Source organism: Trichomycterus rosablanca, chromosome 27, assembly GCF_030014385.1.
Source record: "Trichomycterus rosablanca isolate fTriRos1 chromosome 27, fTriRos1.hap1, whole genome shotgun sequence".
Lineage (NCBI taxonomy): Eukaryota > Metazoa > Chordata > Actinopteri > Siluriformes > Trichomycteridae > Trichomycterus > Trichomycterus rosablanca.
The window spans coordinates 12,843,244-12,859,100 of record NC_086014.1 but is presented as its reverse complement, the minus strand read 5'-3'; the positions used below and the strand labels follow the sequence as shown (position 1 = coordinate 12,859,100).

Here is a 15,857-nt window from a genome sequence, read left to right as displayed (position 1 = left end):
AAAGAAACAGCATGAATGTTATGCAATACCATGAATATTAGAAAATAACAGAAATGGTCCTAACAATGCTGTGTAATGCTTTACATAATTGGGCAATAGAAGCATGAGGTGCGGCTAAAACCCACACAGCTAAAAGCATAATCAGTGAGCACAGAATTCCATCAAGAGATGTTTGAAATAAATGAATCTTTAAAAATGTGTTTATTAAACTAGCACTTCTGAGAGCACTGTGGCTAGGCTGTTTCAAAACTAGGGGTGGTTTAGAGACACCCCAGGGTAAAACCTTTAGCTAATTTCGTACATAATTAGGGGTTACATTTGATGTGTTAGAAGAGGTATATCAGAAACCTCTCTCAGCCCTCCAGGATTTGACACCCCCGTGTTAAATTGAGAAGTGTGAGCACTGCTGCAGTGATTGCTGTGCCACGATCAACCACCAGGAGGGGCTGTAACACTAATACCAGACAGCTCGTTTTTTTACATCCACACTGACCCTCCTCCTGATCTGGGATTTGCTGGGATCATGCTTTTTTTTTGCCCACATTTTTGTAGTTTTAGAAATCGTTAGACTTTTGTATATAATTTCAATATAAATGATTATTATTATTATTATTATTATTAAGAAAAACAACAGAAGGCACAGTTACATTTTAAGTTAAAACATGTATTTTTTGCTACTACTACAAATAATTGTAACGTTATTACAATTATGATTATTAATATAGGCTTTGAAAATATTGTTAAGATTATAGTTTGTACATTCATTGGTAGCAAAATGAAACATGATATTATAGAATCAGCAGTAGCTCAGTGGTTAAGATACTGGACTAGTCATCAGAGGGTTACTGGTTCAAGCCCCACCACCACAAAGTGGCCAGTGTCAGACACAAGAGCAATCCTCACAACTGTAAGTCACTTTGGATAAAAAGCAGCTGATAAATGCTGTGGATGTTAATGTTAAATTTAATAAAGCCCTCAATGTTCACAGTGATCGACCATAACTATATGAACCATTAATTTAGCACTGATCACTGAATCTCTCTTTGGTTTGTACTCTGCAGTGCTTCAGTACAGTATTGCACTAATCTTGTGGCAAGAAAAGGAAGTGGGTGTGGCTCTAAAGGTTTCCGGCATGATTAAAAGAAACTCTGCTGATTGACTGAGTGTGCAGGCTCCTCCCCAAGTCTCTCGGTGTTGGTGGTTCACAGCAGACCAGAGGGTGTGGTGGCCTACTGAAGTGAAAGTCTAGTGATTAAGTTTTGTCGCATTTGGAGTTATGAATCATAAACGATGTTATATTTTACTAAATGTAAAAAAATGTAAGAACGGTTTTATTGTTTTCTCTACATGTGCATTTAGGTGTAATGCAAAGTAGAAAAACAGCTGCCAATCAAATTTGAGGAAGTGAAACAGAGTATGTCGAAATCTCCAAGATTGCATTTTAGTCTCTGTAAGACAAGTAAGCGCACAATATTGCAAGAAAAAGATGTGGAGCCAGATTATTACATGTAAACTAATATTTTAAATAATGTGAAAAGCCAGTACTCTCAATAATCTGTTGTGCAGTTGTTTATGGCTACTCTTCCCATCTATTATTATATTTGACAATGTTTGAATAAAGCTCTGATGTTTTATCAGCAGCACAGTTCATGACTTTGCAGATGTTTTATAAAAAAAATTCTTCCACAACCACTTCCTGTGACATGAACAGAGCCGGAGAGGTCTATGTAAACATCACACCCAGGAATCTCCACTTAGACTACGGGTCAAGATCTAAAAATGCACACTCTCCTCATCTCTCCCCCATCCCACTGTGCAGGACCAAGTTTTGCCCTTTTAAGGCTCTGATGAACTCATCTGCTCTGTTATTTCCATCTGATGTAAGAAAAACCAACATATAAAGGAAGGCTTTGTTTTCATAGTCATTTGGAGTCTGGCATGATTCTGAAATAGAGCTTGTCAACAATTAAACCCTAAATATCAGAGACGCTTACATGATACAGATAAGACTCCACTTAACAAGTAATTTTTCTGTACTGAGAAAAGCACCAACAGAATCCCAGTTGGCTGTTCTTAAATAATAGTTAGTGTACTACCATTAATACATCATTTTTTCTAAATGTCCTTAAACACAATTACTTACTATCATCTACAAAACCCCAAATAATTAGTTACTATTTTCTAGTATCTTCCCTGATAACACATATAAAAACCTTTTTGATATTAAATATGATTTAATCCTCTCCATGCACCAAGTCTATAAATCAGTGATAGCATTTGTGGAACCCCACCACAAGCCACAAGTGCAAAGTCCTTAGGGTAGGGCACTGGCCAAAAAAGGTCAGGAACGCATGACTTGTGTATACGAAATGAGGGGCGTGTGTGTTTGTCATGGCTCTCCTTGGTCAGAAGTGGAGGTCAGCAGCAGTAAAGAGAAAGAAATGCAATCAGGTCTGACAGCTAATATGACACTTGTTTAAACAAAAACAAACAACAGAAGGATAACAGAGTAACACGTTTACATTTGCACCGCTTTTTATTAAATGTACTGGCTCCTCACATTATTGAATACATCAGCTTACATGGTATAAGCTGGCACTTTAATTTTCCTACACTGACGTAAAACGTTTGAAAATATAGAGAAAAATATAGTTATTGCCTTTAAATTAACTTTTAGATTATGGCCTGGAAATAAGGCACATATGACTTGTGTGCGACTTTGATTACTTACATGAGCTTTCTCCCTGCGTGTCTCCAGTAGTTTGTCAAAATAATGCTGAGCGATGTATGGATCCACATCTGTTAGCTTCGCTGCAGGGTGCTGTAAAGCCTCCAGAGTTTTCTTGGGGTCGCCCCCATCCAGAGCTTCGTTGATCAGACCAATAGCAGCGATTCCTAAGTGGTAAAACATAAAAAAAATATTTTCACACCGCTGGGATGCACAGACCAGTGCACTGTAGTGCCGGTCCCAAGCCCGGAAGTATCCTACTCCATTAGATCATAAATAAAGAGACATCTGACTTACTTTCATGTTCCTCCTGAATCGCACAGTTGACCACGTCCACACAGGCCTGGATGTCATTCCACGTCAGATAGTCATTGCCTTCTTCCCTCGCTGCAGCCTTTAGTCGCATCAACTCATCCATGTACCTATATACAACATAGTATTTATTTGGATGTTTTACACAGTGTTTACACAGTGGTTATATTTATGGCAGGAAAGGTTATTTTAGTTAAAGGTTAATTTTAGTTTATAGTCCTTGTCAAATGTTGACGTCACAGCCACAGTCTTAGTAGGTTGTATCATAACCATATGCCTTATTTATGTCTAGTCACACTTGCCTAATCAAAAATAAAACTTTTTCTTTAAAAAAAAGCACCTCACCTCTGAGCATACTCTTGCTCCACATTGCTGAGTCCTGTAACAGAGCTGCTTAGCTGCTTCCATACTGCCCTGCGGTCACCAACGTCCAAAGCTTCATTTATCAGCACCACTGAAGACAGCATCTCGACTGCAACCAGCAGCTCTGGATGTGTGAGTGAACCCTGATCAACCACACACACACACACAAATCAGTCAAACAAATCTTTATACGGTGCTTAATGTCTCAATGTCAGTATATATTTCATTCAGTTTGATCTTATAATGAAAATTGTGTGTATTTTTATTTACGTAAGAGTTCATCTAAAAAAAAAACTAAATCATATTGTTTGAGTACAAGTGTGTTTGTGTGTTCTGACCTCGGTGCTTTGCTGCTGCAGGCTGTATAGTTCTCTCTGATAGAGCTCGGCCGCTCTGGGGTAAACAGTTGGAAGCTGTGCATCTGGATTCATCAGTTCATTTACTGTGTCCTCAGCTGCACCTTTCCTAATGGCTGCATTTATTCTCTCCACTGCCCGCAACACTGACAAACAAAGAACATACATTGTAGGACAAACATGTATTACATAAAAACATTCTAATGTTTAAGAAGACAAAAAATAATAAGGTTATCTGGCTCATTACTGTATAGCCCTGTATAAATTATAGGTTCTTCTATTTATTCATATGATAACACAAACCTTTAACATTTTCAAACTATAACACGTTAAAACAAGTTAAGCCCTTTTGCTTCTTAAGCAAATGTGGCTTTGCTAAACCGGTTTGCACAATCAAATTAATGGGTTCATACTTTTCTGATAACTTTCTGCAACATCATTGGCTGCATTTACACCACTCTGTAGCTCTTCTTTGGTCAGAGACTCTCCTGGGTTATTCTAAGTGAAGGGAGAAAAACATAAGACATACATAATAAGTAAATTAATCAGCTAATAAATAAAAAAACAAGCACACATTTACATACCTGCTCCTTAGCCTCTCTATCTGCCATCAGCTGTTTAAGGTACCAGCCCTTGTTCTTCGATCTCAAAGATTGCAAACCCAATGCCGGGGATGACAGTGCTTCATAAAGCCTGTTCTCATCACCACCTAATAATGCATGATCCACTGATTTCAGAGATGTGGACACTAAAACAAAAAAGAATTAAAATGAACCATTATTGAAATTTCTTTAAACCAAGCTTTTTTCCATGTCTTTACAGAACTTGCTTTGTGCACAGTGGTACAGTCATTTTGGAACAGGAAAGGGCCTTCCATAAACTGTTGCTGCAAAATTAAAAGTATATCATTTATATAATTGTTTTATTACACCTGTTAGAAGGGGTGTCCCAATACTTTTATCCATATAGCGTATGTAAACACTTAAAGCAAACTTACAGTTGACTTTGTTGACATTGCCCTGAATTTCAGCATGGGTGAGCAGTTCCTCATAGATGTCCCTCTCAGCATCCACGTTCTCGCCGATCTAGTGTAGATGGGTGGGTACAAATTAACAGACAAATATTTTAAATTATATAGCCATAGTTACATATGCCAAACTGGAAGCAATGCTCAAGATTATTTTTAACAACGAGTTTTACTAAAGTCAGTATTTTTGTACCCTTTTTCTGGAGTTGGCCACTTTCTCAGCTTTGGCCTGGTACAGCGTGTCTTGGTAGTGCTGGGCGGCGGTTTCGTCCATATTGAGCAGCATGGCATTTGGATTTCTCATGGCTGCCAGCGTGCCTGCAGGTTCTCCATGGTCGATAGCGTCATTAATGGCGATCACCGCAGCATGCACTGCATCAATGCAAAATAACAGTCACACTCTGTTGGTCAGAAAGTGCAGACAGACTATTCTCCACACTTAATTCATTTCTTGGCATTATGTTAAATAATAACTTAGTGAGAGTGAATAAAACCATTATTACTGAATACTCAGATACTGCAGTTGAAAGTAAAACATGTAAATAATCCTTACATGCTGCCTCATCCACAGACAGCTCATTAGCCAAGATGCCACCAATTTTACTAAACGCTGGCATCTGAATGTTGTACTTCTCCAGCTCAATCTTCATGTTGTTAATCTCTTCCTCTGTAAGACACAAATTAGGTTAGGTGGGAATAAATACTTCATGGAAACCTGCTGGGTAAAAAATATGCATGCAGCACCTCATGTTATTTCCTGGTCCTGAGACTGGACATTGTTCTCAAAATGAATGTTAAATAATGTTCCATTGCTGTGAGCTTGGCAGCCAAAGCAGGTTGGAAAAGTAGACAGGAAAAAACTCACTAATGGCTTATACACTCCCAGGCTTTCCTACTGATAAAAAAAACTTCAGAGGGTCAGTTAAGTCCAGCAGAGCTGGTGTACATACCTGTAAAAGCGACTTTGCCATACAGGTCCGTAATCTGAGGTGCAAGGCCGAGCTTGAACAGATACAAACTGCAAAGAATTGACAAAACAATAAACTATGGGAAAACATTAAATGGTCTGACATTACTGTACCTGTGCTTGAGCTGGCTGGAAATACTAAGTTTACATAGTGTTGACAATATCTGACTTCAAAGAAGCAGCATTGTATTAGTGGATATGATACTGCACCAGTAATTAGAAGGTTAGTGCAAGGCCTTTAACCCTCAGTTGATTGCATAGATTATTGACACAATTTTTAAGGTTTTTTTAATAAAAATAATATATTCATATATATTATTACATTAAAATTCAGTCAAATGCCAACATTTAAGTAGTGATGTGTAATTTGCAGCCTTAACAAATACGTTCACAGTTCACAAAACACAGTTCTTTATCTCTGTACCTGTAAGGAAGTCCATCTGATTGTTTCATTCCCCACATAATTGAAACACCAGAAATAATTTAGGATTCTCTTAAATACAACAGGCAAACACAACTGTATTTTACATATTTTACTCTATTATGCTTTTATTTAAGTATACATTTGAATAGCCTTGCAAACTCTGCTCAACAAGTGAACCAGCATTTAAGCTTGGATTTTTTTTGGATTTCTTTTAAAGGAAAACCACATTGCATCTGTTCCAAGGGGGGTTGTTAAAACACAACTCGGCCATGCGGTGAGATACAGTGCTGTTCCAAACACACCTCCCAGTAACAGCAAACTCTCACTAACATCTTACCCGGTATGATTTCCTTCCTTTCTACAGGCAGATTTATGACCTGTGTGCTGTGCATGTATTCTGCACAGAACTAGAATGCAGAGTTAACATGTGCTTATACCAGCTTATCCATTGTGGCACTAAACACTAACTTAACGTACTGAACATGCACATGGTCTAAGGATACATTTACAAATTGATAAATAACGACATTAGGGACAACTAAAAACACTATTGGTTCTTAGTTCCCAAATTATTTTAAAAAATGTTTTTTTTTTTTTAAAGAATGGTATAACAAGGGTACCCCTTTGCAAACTTTTTAGCAATGTGTTACAGCCATCAAGTTTAGACTATCTTGTCTTTGTGCAGTTATTTAGATTTTTCCTGTTCAAACATTTTGGAATTGAGATTGCATTGTACTTGTAATTATATTTTATGTTAAGTATTTAAATTTATTTATCAGCAGAAATGAAATACAAATAGTGTGTTGAATAAGAGAGAAATTTCACATAATCAGCTGAATTAGTAGCTTAATTAATAGCAAACAATCACTTTCTGACTTTGGGCTGGACTATATTCAGAAGGATTGTTGAATGGTGTAGTAGGAACATGTGTTGTACCTGAGTGCATGGATGCAGTAAATGCAGCGAGGCATGTTCTTCCTGTCATAGATATCTGTGGTTTCAGGATAGAAAATCTAGGAAGGAGAGGAGAGACGGGTGAAATTGGGATTGTGTGCCTTGATTAGTTTACACTTAGTGCTCACTATTTCAAACACACACAAACAGTGAGCTTTTAAACAAGTCACGTCATGTTCTACACACCTCCACTACTCCACCTTTACGAGAAGTTACTCACAGTATTGAATGAGTACTCACCCAAACCCTCTATGTAAACTCTCTATTATACACACATATAAGAGGAAAATACATGTATATTCGCAGGCATTTGTTTATAAAAAGAAAGGGCCAGTGGTAAAATACATAAATGCTAGTAGAGGTACGGAGCACAGAAACAGAGTATCTTTAATGCAGTAGTTCTGGAATAAACTTACTGTGATAATAAGATACATAATTTTAGAAATGTAAAGTGTCTTGCCACAACACTAGACTGAGACATGCTTAAGTAAAGGGCTTGGCTGATTGATTACAATTGTTTTATTTCACTTTTTTTTTTTGCCAAGACATTTCCTCAACGTCTCATCAAGCCTGAATTTCCCAATTCAAACCTCTCACCTTAGGAAGACCTTTATCAGCCATAGCGTTGAGCCACTGGATAACATTGTCTGTATGTCTGAAGTGAAGCCCTGTGGCCTACGAGCAAAAAGAAAACAAGGTCATGAATTCCTAGCGTGTGACAATCGGCATTCACTTCAGTGCATTTTTCTACTCTGCTCTCACCTTGTAGCGTGTCTGCTCGCGATCATAGATCCTCTTCAACGAGACGACATGAGGGGCAAAGAAGTTGCCGAGCTTGGCCAGGTACACGCCATTGCGCAGGCCTTCCTCCAGCTCTGTGGTCGGGGGAAGATCCTCATCCAGACAGGCCTCCATCCAGCTACAGCACACAAACATCAGGTTACACAGGGAAAACACCTGATAACTCCAGTTTACATCTGGCATCGTTTCAATACACATTTAAATAAGTGGATTGAAGCCTGAAGCTTAAACAGGAGTGTGGGAAGCATAAACTGAGTGTTCATTTGTAAAGATCGTATGGCCAAAATGGACTTGTTTTATTTGACACTTGGTACAGTATGCAAAACCTTTAAAAGCAACTGTTTAGTAACACTATCTTTACCAAGAACAGGAAACATGTCACAAACAGCTACAAAACAAACATTTGAAGAAATGTTTATTTTACTACAGCAAATGTACCCAGACATTTTCACTACCCCAGTCCTAAACAATGACCCACTGATGACTGTATAAAGCATTCTTTAGACTTTAATGAGACTCATTTTGTTAGAGCCTTGATTGTCAACAATATTCATTTCCATGACTGAGAACTTTAAAATGCTTTTCACATTACATCACAAGCCGGACAGGTTGTTGGAATTTAAGCCATTGTTTTACAGTAAACGCCTTTACACAAAAACACACTGCAACACAAAAAGATTTATCCCTCTCATGTACAGATTAGCTTACATAAAAATTTACACAATTGAAGTCATTCATTAAAGTTAATTAAATTTGATAACAATAAAGTCTGATCAGTAAGGATCTGCTTAAACATCCTGCAAACACTGCAAGGCACCACACACTTATTCACACTTTTATAACTAGGGGAAATGTAAGGCAGTCTGTCCTTTTAGCAAGTTGTTGGAATGTGTGGGGGGAAAGTGGAGAACCTGGAGACGCTGGCTTTGCCAACCCGAGCACACCATCCAGAATTCTGCTTGCAAAAAAAGATTTTCTCAAATTTGGAAAACATAGCATGCCCACATAAATTTAACCCGATCGCTCACAAACTTTAGTGTATGAATGATTGAAATATATTTTTTAGCAATAACATTAGTGAAGACAGTTCTCTATTCACGCAGTCATCCTCTGCCTGCTTCTTAATGCCCTCCTGGCCAAGGAAGAGAGGTGGATTCATACAGAGAACATCAGCACATACAGAGAACTAATGCCTCAAGTAGACAGTATGAAATATTGTTACAGCAGCAAAAAGTTGAGCAAACTGTGTTGGTTAAGAGCCTGGCCAAGCCGGTGGCACCACCAAGACTCAAACTTAAAAGTTAAGCCTTGACGTGCTGCACCACTATGTCACACTTTTACCAAGATGATGATTCATAACACATACAAATCTGCACCAAAATGGTTCAATAAACACAGAATTAAACAACTACTATGACCACCTCAGTATGTAAAACTAAATTTTCAGCATCTGGCATTGCTCCCTAAATAGTTAACTTTTAGAGCCGAGTAGAAATATTACATCAGATTCTCCACCCTGCAAGTAGACAGACTGGCCTTACTCAGAAGCTGCATTGAGAAACAGTCGTCCTTTCACACTTTTACTCTTGTTTTATAACATGGACACGCCTAGCAGCAGGATACCAAACCCCACAAACCACCAATTAGTGCCGTAATCATGACTGGAAAATGTCAACAATTAGATTCTATTATAAGGGAGCGTGGCAGAAACAAAACCAAGGCTAATGAAGAGGAGGCAAAAATTAGAGAAGACAATAGGAAGGAATAATGGTACTGAAACTACTTCCTGTTCATGCGACAGGAAATCATAAGTCACACAGTTCAGAGGTCAATGCAATAGGAAGAGGCCAGAGCAAGGCAAGAGTTGGTGGAGGAAAAAATAAAGGAGGCACATACATCCTTTGTATACATGTGCATGGTATACACATGGTATACAAGGTATACACGTGAGCATCACGAGGTTGCCCTGGTGTTTTAGTAAAACTATAAATAAGTAGCAGCAAATGTAAATTAAAGTAGCTAGCAACCATTAACAAAAATATTTAGCTATAATTATTCAGACCATGCTGTCAAACAGACAAACCTTTTTATCATAGACAGTCAGTAATTTCCTTTCTTACACTGATACTTCTTGGCTGTGCTTTTTTATCTTTTAGGAAATGTATGGAACATAACCAAAAGTCTATATAGCTGTTCGTTACTAGGCACTTGTTAAAAAAGATGATAAAAACGCTAAATAGGAGACATATACTAAATATCAGTATCAACTTAAGGTGGAAGAAAGAGTTTAGACTTTTCTTTCTAGGGGTGTTATGCTGACCCACGTCTCAATGTGAGCAAAGGCAAATCTGTGGTAAGTGTTATCTACCTATATTGAAATGTTGAGGTAAAAGGCACACCTACTTTTTTCACAACCTCTTTTACCCCTCTTTCTTTCTTTGCACTTAGTTCATTAATGCAGCCTAACTCTGATACTATACAGAACTTTAATTAAATTAAACAAAAAAATACAAAAAAACAAAAATACAAATCTAGACTACATGAGACAAACACTGGAACAGCAAACATTATAGCATGCAGTTTTTAAAGTAGGCTTAGGAAACAATGGTCATCTCACTGTTCTGTTGAGGTTCTACAAATCGTAGACTTTACCATATGCAGTGGGAATATGTAGTCTATAGAAAACCACTAGTGATTAGGTCTAAGACAGCAGCACTGGAGTCACCCAACTGCACTCATTAATGATATACTTGAGAATCAACTATTCAATTATAAAAAAAGAAAAATATACTGAAATTTAAATGACTTATTTTATTATGAAGTAATTTGTTATCAGATTATGGTGTGCAAGAATAAAACTGCCTTGGTGAAAGCACACAAACCGAGGTCAGACCAGAGTAAAAAAGAAAGTCTTGGTGCATGATGCAATCCTGAAATCCAGACACTGAATCAAAATTCCTCCTGTCTTTTTCTGACTCATCTCTCTTTGGGATCATGTGGCCACATTAACCCTGCTTTATCCTCTAAGCTACACTCTCGCCTTTCTCCACATTTTACATGCACGGAAGCTTCTTCACTCACATGTCAGCTCATTAGGAAGCAGTTCTCAAAAAAACCTGGGAGTTAACGCCCTGCTTTCTGAACAAAAGGGGTTTACTTAATATGAATTTTACTGGAAAGGCAGACAAAAGCTTCAACTTCTCAGTGCATCAAGTCTAAGTGACTAGACTGAGCCTCTAAAAAATGAAATTACACTAGAACAAACAACACAAACTACAGCAAACAGTAAAAAAAAAAAAAAAAAAAAAAAAAAAAAAAAAAAAAAAAAAAAAAAAAAAAAAAAAAAAAAAACATTTTTATGTATTAATCACAAGAAATCCAAATCTGACCGATGACCAATATGATTGTGGAACCCTGTATCACATGATATTAACAGATTGCTCAAAAGTCCAACAGTGGCAACTTGGTTGTGGTGTGGCATAAAACAGCAATCCTCCAATTACTGGGTAAATGCCTTAACCACTAACCTATTATTATTATTATTATTTAGTGCCACCGCCAAACAACCATATGGGTAGTTTTTCTCCAGAGCATCCTGTCCTCTGTCTGCCTCTTTAAGCTTCCTAATGACTTGTTTATTATTCCTGTAATTGTATTTTTCCTACAACTGCCCAATATCAAGAGGGATGTCTGGCCCACAAATTATTAATTTAAATTACTTAACAGCTTAATAAGATTGTAACAGACCAAAGTTGTTTAGACTAGTAAGAGCTGCCAAGGACCTGAGTGACACTGACTGATCTAAAAATATATATATATATTACATCAGAAGTGAGTTTCTGATTATCACCTTACGTCTATCTGGTGACACACATGAACTGACGATAAACTTTAAAACAGTCAAGGCCTACAGGACAAGTCAAGTAAGACTTGTAATGTTTCAAAACTTACCTTTCAGTTTTTGTTATTGCTACAACTCACATACACACACATACAGAGAAAGAGGGGGGGGGGGAGGCTAAAAATAAGAGGGGAATGAATGAAGGGAATAGACAAACACAAGGGTGTGTGCCCTTTCCTGCCCAAACAAGTGAACTGCTCAGGGGAATTGAATGTGCAAGTCGCAGAGCAATTGAACTACGGACTATGCAGCCAGTCATACAGTAAACTTCGTCCAGGTGCACAAAAATAAGATGTGATCTTAGCCAGATCTAATCTAGAAATCAATCATTCACTACCAAGCTTTTATATTAAAAACAGTAGGCTTGAGAGTTAGGCTTGATTTTTGGTAAGCTGTGCTGTCAAGACAGGCCCGGGCTTTACACGCTGTTCAATAGCTTCACTACAGTAGCCAAGCAACTCAGTATACAAATCATTATACAAATAACCTAATATTTTTAACCAGATCTGTAGTGTATGAGTAAGTAGCATGAACAATTATCTTAACATGACTCCCAGCAAGGGACAAAAGAATACAAAATATGTAATGCATAACAACATATGTCAAAGAGCAGTTGTTAAGGCAGTTAAACCCTAAGCAAAAAATTTTTTAGAAAATGCATGTATATATCTGGTATTCACATGAAAGTAATCAGTAATGTTAGTGCAGAACTGCTCCATAGAGCTGGTTACGATTCCTGAACCCTACTGCAAGTGCAAAGTTGTTATGTTTTCTTAATATTGCCTTTAGGGAATCACATACATGTTCATTCTCACTTCCACCTATGCACAGCATGTATGCCCACCTTGTGCCCAGTGCGTTTACAATAGGCCAGTAGCCAGGACACAGATGCTCACCAAGAGACAAACAGATTGCTAATAAAACACACTCACACTGGTTATGAGTAGGAACTAGTGGGATTACATTGTTAGTGACATGAGGTAATGATAATTTAATGTCAATGCGGTCTATTTGCATTATACCATTTAGACTGATAGTGGTTGTAATTTTGAAATTTCTTTATATAGTCACACACTTTAAAGGCTAGGGCATAAAAATACATTTTATATTTTCATTTAATCTTTTAGGATTTTTTATCTTTTTTATCTTATAAGACCACTAAGACTGGAACACTGGCTTCTGCTAGGTAAGCTCTTTTATGCAGTCCTCTCTTTCTTATATTGCTATAAACATAAAAAAAAGAAAAATTAAACAAATTTAATAACACCTTACATTTTGACTGAATTCGGCATCTGCTGAAATGATCATACATACGTTTAAAGAGAAAACAGAACTATAATTTCAATATAATTATATATTAAATTATTAATATCCTCTGCTTTGTTCTCTTCAGAGCCCAACTCCCTCCACACGTCACCCTGAGCAGAACATTACATTAAAGCAGTCTTGATTAATGCTATAGCAGAGGAGAGGTAAGACTAGTTAAGAATTAAGAAAGAATTAATTTAGTTAGAATTTAATTTTTCATTCAATTTTATCAGATTGACTGGCATAGCTTTCAAATTATTTATATTAATCATATTAATCATTTTTACCACAGTTCATTTTCTTACTTTCTTACTTAAAAAGAAAATTATGGAGTATTGAAATGTTTTAAAGCATAACACATCATCAGAACTGTTGGAATATACAGCGCAAACATAACCTCATGCCAGTCAGTAACGTGCCATGTAGGGTATCACTTTTTTTTGCTGAACACAAACCCAGAGTTCCTCTCTGAAAAGCCCTCAAGCCAGTAAAACCACAGAGAAATGAGGCCTGCACTAAAAGAGTAGTGATAAAATGTTAACCTTAATTACCACCATAAATATGCATCAGCGTACTGCCCTAAATTCTATGGTTCCTATTAACAGTCAATTGCTTTACTGTACTTTAAAAGCAGTGATTAATTAAAACTGTTATTGTTATTGTTCGGGTGGCACTAAAGTAAAGAAATAAAAACTGCTGTCTCCTTCACTTTTATATACAATAAGGCAATATAAAAGTTCCTTGCTGGTTTTGATAAATCATAAATATGTAAAAGTCTAATAAAACTGACAGGTCTGTCAGACCCTGCTACAAATAACTTACAAATAGGGCTGTTTTCAAAGAGGTTGTAAAATTCAGCAAGAGTATAAATGCACAGCCAAAGGGGCCCTAGAAAAAAAAGTCAGTGACCTAATCCTTGCATGCCCCCCCACCCGAATCTGCTAAATGCCCTCATGCTCCTCCTGCATCAGCTGATCAGCTCACATTCCCAACCCTCTCTGCACACTCTCCTCCACTCGTACTGCATTAAAACCTGTAATTAACATCAAGCTAGATGAGAGCTCTGCTGCAGTCTTCTGACTGGTGGGTGGCCTGATCGTCGACACCACATGTCGCATGCCAAGATATCCAACAAACCACCTAAATAAAACTTCTCAGCACAATTCACTCTTGGGTTGACTGTTGTTGACTAAGCTAGTTTCATCAGGCCGTTGAAGCAAGATTCTCATGAGGTTATTGAGAAAGCTGTGTTGCAAGTGCAGTCATGTTATATCCAAGGACACCCTAGTCACTATCTATTTGTTCTATTCAACAGCAAGGCAGCTGCCTAAAGGAATTCACAGTACAACTGTTACGCAAAAATCTCAATCTGCTACCCTGTATTAAGAAAAGTGTCTATTCTTAAAACTGTTTATTCTTAGCTAACATGCTAGGCAACTGTATTTTAATAAAACTTGTCAACACTGAGAACGTCTTACCAAAGTTATTCATAAAATTATCCAACTTTTCAGGACAGGAGCAATATGGTTAAGTTTAGTTGTATTTTACTATATTTTTATCAAGGTTTTAATAATATACATAATAGATCAGACATTTACATTCACACATTACACATTCACTCTACACAACATAGAATTTTCAGTTTTTAAAAAGTTCCAAACGAACACCGCAGTAATAGTGGCACTTATATGGTGTGTTCACAGTATAGATGGATCTTTTTAATCTTACCTAGTAAGACATTATTTAAATAGCATATCTAAACACAACTCTGTATTAGGGCTGGGCGATTTTGCAACAAAAAAAAATCTCGATTATTTTAAAATTATAGCCGATTGTCGATTACGATTTCGATTTTTTTTTTTCTTGTATAATGCAATTAAAATAAGACTCAAATTTCTTTTTTGCATTGTAATTAAAGGCTGCAGAAGTGCAAAAATAGTAACAGCACCACCTATAATTATCCTTTTAAGGGACTCAAACTTTATAACAATAACGATATCACAATAATTAAAACAAAATAGATCTAAATTATCTATATCCTTATCTATCTATATCTAAGAATAGCTCACAAACAACTTTAATTTTAAATAATGTTCAGCAGAACCTCCTTACATTAGGAAAAAAAACTACAAAAAGTTCTTTACAGGTTTCTTAAAAGGAACACGAGCCTGTACTGTACTGTTTCCACCACTGAGTGAGTCTGTATCAGTATCTACATTGGGGGGGCATCAAGTGATCACTCAGCTCAGCTTTAATTTTGTCCTCTTGTGATTTGGGGGGTGGATACAACATTTTAAACATTTAAGGATGTGTAATGTGTCATTTTAGTCCCATAAAACTTTCAAAGTGTATTAACCACTATTATGTGTCGTAGAATGATTCCATTCTATTGAACGGCCCTTTAAGCCAAAATCGATTCGCGCATTTGGGAGTCGTTACATACATACGGCTCTTTAAAAGGAACCGAGACAAAAGATCCGACTCCCTATCGCAGAATTCACTGCAGCAGTTTCCCAGACGCGATTTTTTTACTCAGTAACGGATGTGATTTAAAATGTAGCGAATTACAATTCTTAGTACAAAACTTACTTAAGTAAAAGTAAAATTACAGGCTGTAAAATTACAGGCTGTAAAATCTACTTTAAAAAGTACAAGTACACAAAAACGACTCAATTACAGTAACGCGAGTAAATGTAATTCGTTACTTTCCAGCCTG

General features: G+C 36.9%; 1 protein-coding gene across 1 annotated transcript in view; it reads right to left on the bottom strand.

Annotated features, from left to right (window-relative positions):
* iqgap1 (IQ motif containing GTPase activating protein 1) overlaps window positions 1–15,857 on the bottom strand; it is a 29,975-nt gene that overhangs the window by 9,336 nt on the left and 4,782 nt on the right. The window contains exons 3-15 of the mRNA XM_062989406.1: window positions 7,894–8,050; window positions 7,729–7,806; window positions 7,114–7,190; window positions 5,737–5,804; window positions 5,340–5,453; window positions 4,980–5,158; window positions 4,757–4,844; window positions 4,344–4,507; window positions 4,173–4,257; window positions 3,742–3,905; window positions 3,386–3,546; window positions 3,026–3,150; window positions 2,732–2,895 (exon numbers count right to left, since the gene is read on the bottom strand). Of these exons, the coding sequence (XP_062845476.1) occupies window positions 2,732–2,895; window positions 3,026–3,150; window positions 3,386–3,546; window positions 3,742–3,905; window positions 4,173–4,257; window positions 4,344–4,507; window positions 4,757–4,844; window positions 4,980–5,158; window positions 5,340–5,453; window positions 5,737–5,804; window positions 7,114–7,190; window positions 7,729–7,806; window positions 7,894–8,050 (1,624 nt within the window). The remainder of the gene's footprint in view (window positions 1–2,731; window positions 2,896–3,025; window positions 3,151–3,385; window positions 3,547–3,741; window positions 3,906–4,172; window positions 4,258–4,343; window positions 4,508–4,756; window positions 4,845–4,979; window positions 5,159–5,339; window positions 5,454–5,736; window positions 5,805–7,113; window positions 7,191–7,728; window positions 7,807–7,893; window positions 8,051–15,857) is intronic.